Raw genomic sequence first — 9,449 nt, 5'->3', positions numbered from 1 at the left:
CTAAAATCTCTGAAATGGCCCAAAGTTCTTTACAAAAGCTCCATAAAAGTTTTAATTTAACTCTACTCATCTTGATTAAAATTATTTCCCCTCAACAAGAAATGTCTTTTAACTCACTTGTATTGCTCTTTTCCTGGAGGCTGATTCTCAGTATTCTAATAATTGTGTTTTTCTCTTTGTTCCATGGGAAGTGTGTAGATTTCAACTGTGTTATGGGTTAAAGGGGTTTTTGAGGACTAGAGTCTGGGAACCAAATCACAACGTTTAATACTGCTTCTCCAGGAAAGTATTCTAAGTTACACACAGCTCCTGAGAAATGAACTTCTGGCACACAAGTCATTTATAAACTGGGGACTGAGTGTGTTACACACTTCCCACAGATTTTCATTGGTGACAGAGAGCTGAAAGTTGTTGGCCTACTCAGTGCCACAGGACACACAGTGAACAATAAAACAAGCAGAAAAGCACTTCATAGCAGCCAAGCATATCCTCTAGACCCCCTGCTGGAGTATACGACCAACAGAGCTCAAGACTCAACTAGTCAGTATGCTGAACCTATACGTTCCATAAACACTCCATGACTTTGAACGGCCATGTGTGATTTTTTTTTTTTGACACATTATCTCTCACTGCATGTTAAAGAAATGTATGTTTCACTGTGGCACATATAGACTTTGAAAACCTCAGGGGAGTGGGCACTGAAGTTGAAAAAGGTTTCCAAGAGAGCAAGTCAGAGCTATAGAAATTAGCTTGGAGCTGAAGCCAACTGGCTAATTGTGTTATTCAGCAGAAGCTACTAACAGAGGGATATCAGAAACCATTAAAGAGCTGCAAAACAGAAAGTAAAAGAAACTCCCAACTCTTGCATAAAACCCCCATTTAAAGATAACATATTAGCTGATGATTCAATGAGTCTCAGAGATGGGAATGCTGATAGAAGTTCTGATCTGAATACAGACAGGCAAGGAGCAACTGAGATCAAGTTATTATCAGGGCAACAGACACCTTAACCAGTGGCCTCCTTTTTTCTCCCCAAAGGTCTGTGTAAGCCTGGAGGCAGCCTGCCTTGGTTGGGGAGCCTGGAGATCTGCCCTTTTGCAATTAATGGGGAAGAAACAAAGTGGCTTTTATTGACTTCTGTTTGTTTGCGGCCAAGCCATTTGTCACATGGAACATTAACTCTGTCTCCAAACTCTTTGAACACTTAGAGCCACTTCCACATTATTTGGCATTTAACTCTCTGCAGTCTGTTCTTTGAATACTTGGTGCATGCAAATGTGGCCTCCTCATTAGGATCATAAACAACTTAAAGGCGAGTAAATTGACTTGTACTTTATTAGGATCTCCCATAACACCTACACACTGCTGGGCACATAGTGGGTATCTGATCAACACAGCTTGATTAACTCACAGGATAAGGTCCTCACATAGAGTCACAAGCACTGAAGCAATGCCAACTCTACATGCTAATCTCAGCCCAAATTCCCAGGAAGAGCATTGATGGAGAATGTAAGCTTGGCAGTTACCAGGAGCCTCATTGGAGTAGGGAAATCTTGAATCCTATGTATAGGGGAAACTGCCTACTACCTAGAGACTGCAAGTTCCTTGGGGGCAGGGGCTATGTTTTGTTCCCTACCCAGCACCTAGTAGGGGCTCAAAAAACATATGCTGAATGAATGAAACACATATGAAACCAAGTGTCTCCTCTTTAGTCTCTTGGATTAGTTGTCCCACATTTTGTGTTTTTGTTCATTCATTCTTTATAACCAATCCACAAAAGTGAAGGTGACTCTAGAAAACAAATCAACATGGCACCCACTCAGGTGTGAACCCCCTCTAGGGCCCGCCCAAGGGGTGCTGGGAGTGGGGAGGTTGAGGATCAAGGAGGAAGGCCACTGGCCTGATAATCGCAGGTCTGGGGCTTGCTGTGGAGGGACAAGAGCTGCTCTCCTTGAGAGAAGTGGCCGGATGTCAGATTGAGCTCTTGGCAGCCCCCAGGCAGTGGAATGCTGCCCTGCATGGTCCCCGTCTGGCTGGCATCTTCCTGCCAGGGAAGGCTGCCAAGCGGGTGGTGACAGCTGTGCAGTGCATAAATCTCCACGGTTCTTTGGTGCACTGCCATTTCTGACTCGCCTTTCTGCTACTTGTGGGAAGTAGCTGGGAAGTTCTGATCCCATTTTCCATTGGCTTTCATTTTTCAGCAGGACACCTATCTTATCTTTTAAGATGGGAGTCACTGGAAGATGGCCTTTAGCTCTTCTGGTCAACATGAACCTACTGATTCTGTGTAGAAACGAGAACTATATTCCACTCTGTTTTGAATGAAACGGTTGGTTTTCACTGTGGCCACATGACTACACTTGTTTACAAGGCTTTTTTTACAATAATTGACATCTGTCATAGACTACCACTAGGAGAAACCACTTATCTGAATAACTTAAAAAAATAAAGATAGCCTTTTAGCCATTTTTGAAAAAAATTTCAATATCTTAATGCTTATCATTCGGAATGTTTATATCTTAAGGGATTTTGATAGAGGACTATCTTTTTATATATTCTCTTAAAGCAGCTATCTTTTCTTAAAGTTGCTGATACGTGGACTCAATTATCCATCAGGAGTTGCAATAAATGTTAACTTAGATTCTTTTCTGCATTCAAAGAAGAAAAGTTAAAAGTGAAATTTCAGACATTACCTTTCAGCATCATTCGTCCGGTGGATCCTCCAAAAGAATTGAGAAGGTTACTTCTTGCTCCTAAAGATGTGGTGGCTTCTAAGAGAGAGCCGGTGATGTACTGAGATATGGAAGTCCTTTGGAGGGTGGCACGATACTCACAAACAGTGTCTTGGGCACATTGCTTTAAGCACGGACCAATGCTAATCCTTTCATGGGCTGTCTCGGAGGCTGGGAGCTTTGTGAAGAAATGGAGAAGAGATCTAATTGTCTCTTCTGTTTCTTCTCCCCTTCTCACTGCACTGTAGATCTGTGAATAGCACAAAGTACAGGAAGTATTAATCTAGTTTCTTAGAAAAGCAAATTAACTTGTTGACAAAATGCCAAGATGACTTATTAAGAAAGAAGGCTCAGTCGCTCTAAGTGCAAACACTCGTGAACACTGGACTCATGCATTAACCTGAACATTCTACAGACACCATTTATTTGGGAAAGTTATGTGTAGTTATGAAATGGGCCATTCAAACAACCTTGCTATCAAACAGAGCACTTACAACTTGTACGAACCAAAAATATATTCAGCTCAAATTTCTCCTCCTCCTCCTCAGCAGAATAAAGCTCGTCTGTAGCGGGACAAGGGCAAACCTTTCCTTTTTGTCCTTCTGGACCCTCCTGAGTGACTCTCCCAGATCTATCTCCAAGGAACACTGCAGACTGATTCATGAGGAATCTTCCCTCCATGCTCAAAATGAAGTAAGGATGAGAGGGTTAAAGGGCAGGAGAACATCTATATTTCTCTCTCGGGCGTAATCCTTCAATCTGTCAGCTTGGATCAAAGTCTTTGAATACTTTTTCCATATCCAATGAGTTGCCAGATCCTACCCACTTTTCCTCCTTCCGTCTTTCCTTCTGTCTCTGCCACTATCCTGATTTCCTCTTTCCCTCATCATCTGAATTCACCAAGAATTATCTCAAGGAGATAGGATTATTAGGACAGTCTCCCAGCCAGGATTATTAGGACAGTCTCCCAGCCATAATTCCAATCCATTCCAATACAGTCGTTCAACAGGCATTTATATAGATCTGTTCTGTGAGAAGCACTGAGATAAAAGATGTGGGGCATGTACAAAGAGTAACACACCTCTTGTGCTACAGGACTTCACAATCTAATTTAGAAGATGAGACCTGAAAATTATGAGGTTTGACATTATTTCTGGGAGGTTTGGGGTTTTGTCAAGGTCTCTGGGAAGCCAGAGCCTTCTGGGTAGTGTATAAACGACAGGGAAGAAAGAAAACATGGGTGAGTTAATCCAGCTTTCTGATGGTGGAATAAAGGTTTACTGTATTGTGTTGTCTCCATCATGTCACTTTGAGCACCTTGCCTTGGTTGACTTGTCATTCATTCATTATATCAATGTTTATATACCAGTTATGTGTCAGGCCTGGGTAAATAAGACAGCTTCTCCCCTCAAAGAGTTCACAGTTTAATAAGGAAGACAGATAAGCAAAAAGCTCATAGTAGGGTGGAAATTGAGGTCACCCCCTCTGTTGACACCAGTGAGTGGCCAGGGAAGGGAAGACCCTTGCATGCCCTCCAGACCCTGCATGCGCCCTCGTGATGCTGCACACTCCAAATCTCACTTTAACTAGAGCCCTTGGGTACTCAAAAGGACCCCTGTTGAGCTGTGCTGGGTCCTTAGGAGACCCTAGAATGTACCCAGAATCCCCCTTGATATTCAAACTGTGCTGACACCCTAACTAGAGTTCTACTCTGCCTTCCTCTGCCTACTGGTATATACTTGCTACTTGAAGGCAGAGTGCAGATTCTTTAGCTTTAATTCTCTGTCATTAAATTTCTGGTGGCCAGTGTGGCCACGGAGACGGTGTGCTGGGAGAGAAATAGCCCAGGCTTGGGGTCAGGTATATGGGATGCCTTGACCAGCCAGAGAGGATACTAATGCCCCTTCTTAGAGATGGTGTGGGATTCACCCTGACAATGCATATAAAGTGCTTAGTCTAATGTCTAGAAATGGCACCCATTACTATTGAGCAAGAAGAGAATGGACTCTATCCTCAAGGAGCAGCAGGTGGTTGTTTAACAACAGAGCACAGTCTATGCAATTCACTGTGATGGGGTTATAACCTTGCTCTTAGATGCTGCTGGATAATATCATCCTAACCTTATTTGGGTGTACTGTGAGGACAAATGGGGGTAGAGAGCTGCAGAGCTCAGGATGTGATTTTCTTCTCTCAGCTCCAAATCATACAGGCAATCCCCAACACACTAAGTCTCGAGACAGTGCTTCAGAAGTAAATGTTCTAAACATTCAGGGAAAAGAACCCACTGTGAGATCTGATAGCTAAGGAAGGATTCAGAGGGAAAGAAGATTTGAGCTGTGCCTTGGAAAACAGGCATGGCTCTAACTGGGGCAGCTGGGGGAGGCAACTCACATGGTAAGTAAAGGTGAAGAGGCTGGAACAGTGAATATGTCCTAAGGACACTGAGCAGAGCAGGTATTAAGAGCAGGGAGTGAGTGTAGGGAAATAACTGGGAAATTGGAAAGGTCAGTTGGCCTGATAAAGGAGAGCCATGAATGTCAAGCAAAGAGGTTTAATCCATCAGAGGTGGGAAACCGTTCACTTTTTTGCTTGTCTATTTGTTTTCAGCAGAGGAATGATCCTAAAAAGGTTTTATTTTACAAAGACTAACATGCTGATGGTTCCTAGTTACCAATGTGTTGACCCACTTTCTTTACTTGCCAAGCTGCTCCGTTGGCTCATTATGGCCACACTCATTACCCGATGTGTTCCAGTTTCCATCCCATGCCTTCAGAGAGTCCCAATGTCTCATTCAGTCCCTTATCGATCTTTCCCGAAGTGTCTTCCTCAAATCATTAGCCCTAGACGAACTGCATGAAATAAGGACTCCTTGATCATGGAAGTTTGAAAAACTCAGTATGTATTTCTACTTTTGAAGACTTACATTGCTTATTAAAATATTAACAACAATAAAAGGGTCAGAGTAAAGAAATCTATTTTATTTTGTTTAACTGAATGTTTTGAGTATTTCTCATGTTATTTGACCATGGATTTTTGTTAAAGAACATAGCCTGCGAATGTAGCATTGTATGGAATAATTTGCTCTAATCTAATGGCCGTTTCTTATTCTCATATCCTTGACCTCAGTGGAATCTCTGAAATAGACCATCACCCAACTTTCTCGAAGTCCTGCCTCTCTTATCATTTCAGTGCTCCATCTTTGCCTTATTCTTATTTTTTAAAATTAATTAAGTAATTTATGTATTTTTGGCTGTGTTGGGTCTTCCTTGCTGCACGCGGCTTTCTCTAGTTGTGGCGAGCGGGGGCTACTCTTCGTTGCGGTGCGCGGGCTTCTCACGGTGGTAGCCTCTCCTGTTGCGAAGCACAGACTCTAGGCGCATGGGCTTCAGTAGTTGTGGCACGCAGGCTCAGTAGTTGTGGCTCCTGTGCTCTACAGCGCATGGGCTTAGCTGCTCCGCAGCATGTGGGATCTTCCCGGACCAGGGATCAAACCCGTGTCCTCCGCATTGGCAGGCGGATTCTTAACCACTGCACTACCAGGGAAGTCCCTGCCTTATTCTTATTAAAGGTTTCCTCCTCAGGCCTTTAGGACAGTTGTGATACAACAGAGAGATGCCAACAAGTGTCTAATGTAGGGGGGTCAACAATTCGCTGGCCGTGGGCCAGGTTCACCCAAGGGACCTGCTTCATTTGACACACACTGTTTTAAAATCAGGAAAGTTTATATACACATCTGAAGTTAGAGCATCATCTGAAAAATGGAACAATCTGGCAACGCTGAGCATTTCCATGAGCTCTCCAGTTCGTGCCAGTCCCCATCACTCTCTAGTGAGCACACCTGGCCAATCATCTGGTCACCATTAGTATATGTGTTTGTGACACTTGCTTTAATGGAATATCGATATGGAGGTAGATACATACGATAAACCCGTACTGAGCTCCTCCAATCTGTCCTCTGTGTGCTCTTCCCTGTGCTAGTTTCTGAGAATACAGAGAGAAAGCCATGGCCTCTACTCTTAAGGGCTGTTGCAGCTCACCTCCAACATATATAAATGTCATGTATATATTAAGTAATTGTTCAGCATTGCTATCAGCTGTTTCCAAGCCCTCAAACTTGTCTGAAGAAATAAGAGATGAAGAGCTCCCAGAATAAAGCTCTGAGCTGCCATCACTACTGCTAACACCCCATCCACAAAGAATCAGAAAGATAGCTAAGGTTCTACCACCATCTGGACTAAAACATGTCATTCATATCAATACTGGATGAGCTGAATTCAAAGTGCTTGTTGGAAAAATGCTGAAATATGGATGAAGTGGTGGTAGATATGGCAGTGCTCAGGGTACATGTTAAAAATAGGCTATAACCTCTTATTAGATTATCCACTTGAAAAAAAGAAGCAATTGTGGAAAATCCCATGTACATAGAATGGGAAGAGGAGGCAGTATAAAACAGTAATTATGAGTGTTGCTCTAGAGTGTTGGTTTGAGTCCTAGCTCCTCTGCTTCCCAGCTGTGTGACTTTGTATAATTTGCTTTTCCATTCTGTGCCTCAGTATGCTTTTCTCCAATAGGGGGATATAATAGTAGCTGCCCCATAAAGTTGTGGTAAGAATTACAAGCTTTTTAAAAAAAATTTATTTATTTTTGGCTGTGTTTGGTCTTCGTTGCTGCGCACGGGCTTTCTCTAGTTGCGTCGAGCAGGGGCTGCTCTTTGTTCTGGTGCGCGGGCTTCTCATTGTGGTGGCTTCTCTTGTTGCAGAGCATGGGCTCTAGGCCTGTGGGCTTCAGTAGTTGTGGCTCGTGGGCGAGCATGGGCTCTAGGCCCGCGGGCTTCAGTAGTTGTGGCTTGCGGGCTTAGCTGCTCTGTGGCATGTGGGATCTTCCCGGCCCAGGGCTCAAACCCGTGTCCCCTGCATTGGCAGGCAGATTCTTAACCACTGCGCCGCCAAGGAAGTCCCAAGAATTACAAGCTTTGATAAACATAGTAACATGATTGGAACAGCCACTTAGTAAATACTCAACAAATATTGGTTTTTATGATGATGGCGATTAGGATGATTGTGGTAGACTAAAAAAATGGCCATAAATTATTTCTTTCATTAATTCCAGGCCAGCCTTGTGATTTGCTTAACCAATGGGAATTTAGTAAACAGGCTGCAAGTGAAGTCTTGTGTGTTGGAGCTTGCTCTCTCTTGCTGCTTTTAGGAATTCTGAGACAACTACCATGTGGAGAAGCCAGAGCTAGCTTGCTGGAGGATGAGAGACCATGGCCCAGTCACTCCTGTCACCTTTGCCAACAGCCTGCCAACAGGCAGACGCATAGTGAATCCATCCTAGATCCTAGATCATCCAGGGGCCAGTCTACCTGCCATCATAGATACATGAGAGAGTCCAGCAAAGATCAGTTCATCCAGACGAGGAGAACCACCCAGCCAATTCACAGAAACATGAGCTAAATAAATGATTGTTGTAAAGGTCACTATGTTTTGGGAGTGCCTTGTTACACAGCAAAAGTTAACTTACATAATGATGATATGTTGGGCACAATAATGAGTATTTCCTTGTATGAGATTTGAATCCACACACTAGCCCTATGAGATTGATTCATTTCACAGATGGGGACAGTAAGCCTACAGAGGTGGAGAAACACAGTCAACTTTACACAGCTAGTAAGAGGCTGAGCCAGGGTGGAAATTGGGTTTGTTCAACTCTGTAGTCCGGCTTTACCCATTGCACTAAACATGGTCACACCCAAAGCCCAAACAGTGGGATTCAAGAAAACATCATTATTTGGCAAGAGTTTTAAGTGATGTTAACGTTGCCATTGTTATTGTTTTTATTCATGATATTTCCTTTCATGATCACCCTAAATTACTTTGGAAAACAGTCAAGTTATGACTAATGAATGATCAAATATGTTTCCTTTATATGGAGATTTATAGTTTTAAATTACAAGATAAAAAAAAATATAAACTTTATCTCACTTGATTAATGCGGTAATAGAAGATGCTGAAAACTAGAGAGACTACTGCCCTATATGGGTCAATATCCTTTTTGAGATAAAATCAACACATCACAACAAGGCATCTAATCTTGCTAAACAGATGTGTGTCTATCCATTCATTCAATAATTGATTTATATTTATTGAACGTATACATTGTGCCAAGCCCAGTGACTTGGGGATCCAGCAGACAGCAAAAAGAGCTTTATTTTAGTGGGGAAGGCAGACAGTAAACAAGTAGACCAAATAAGTTAATTAAAAATTGCAGACTATTTTAAACAGTCAAGATATATTTTGGATATGGACTCTACAGGACTTGCTGAAGTCACTGGGAATGAGGAAAGGAAAGGAGTCAAGGTTTTTATAGTTGGCCACTGTGGAGTTCTTAGAAATTATAAGATATATACATATTTTTTAGATTCCACATATAAGTGACAACATATAGTATTTGTCTTTCTCTGTATGCATAGGGAATACAGCCAATATTTTGTAATAACTTTAAATAGGGTACAATCTATAAAAATATTGAATCACTATGTTGTACACTTGAAACTAATATAAACATTGTAAATCAACTATACTTCAATAAAAAAAGATTTATATAGAGAGCTATAGATCAATGTTGCAAACAGTGCCCCTCATAGCACTTATGTTTAACCACCACTGTGAACTGTGAGTGGATCCTCTCCCTCGAACTATACTACTCCCATTATGG

General features: G+C 42.3%; 1 protein-coding gene across 6 annotated transcripts in view; it reads right to left on the bottom strand.

Annotated features, from left to right (window-relative positions):
- PLCE1 (phospholipase C epsilon 1) overlaps nt 1–9,449 on the bottom strand; it is a 311,658-nt gene that overhangs the window by 161,280 nt on the left and 140,929 nt on the right. For all 6 annotated transcript variants that reach the window (XR_014248798.1, XM_082406420.1, XM_082406416.1 and 3 more), the window contains one exon: nt 2,694–2,982. Coding sequence is in view for 5 of the 6 variants with exons in the window: in XM_082406420.1 (XP_082262546.1) it covers nt 2,694–2,982 (289 nt within the window). In the remaining variant the exon portion in view is untranslated. The remainder of the gene's footprint in view (nt 1–2,693; nt 2,983–9,449) is intronic.

The sequence above is a fragment of the Balaenoptera borealis genome (assembly GCF_965194805.1).
Source record: "Balaenoptera borealis genome assembly, chromosome: 10".
Classification (NCBI taxonomy): Eukaryota; Metazoa; Chordata; class Mammalia; order Artiodactyla; family Balaenopteridae; genus Balaenoptera; species Balaenoptera borealis.
Note: the sequence above shows the minus strand (reverse complement) of the source record. Positions and strands in the feature narration are given on the sequence as shown.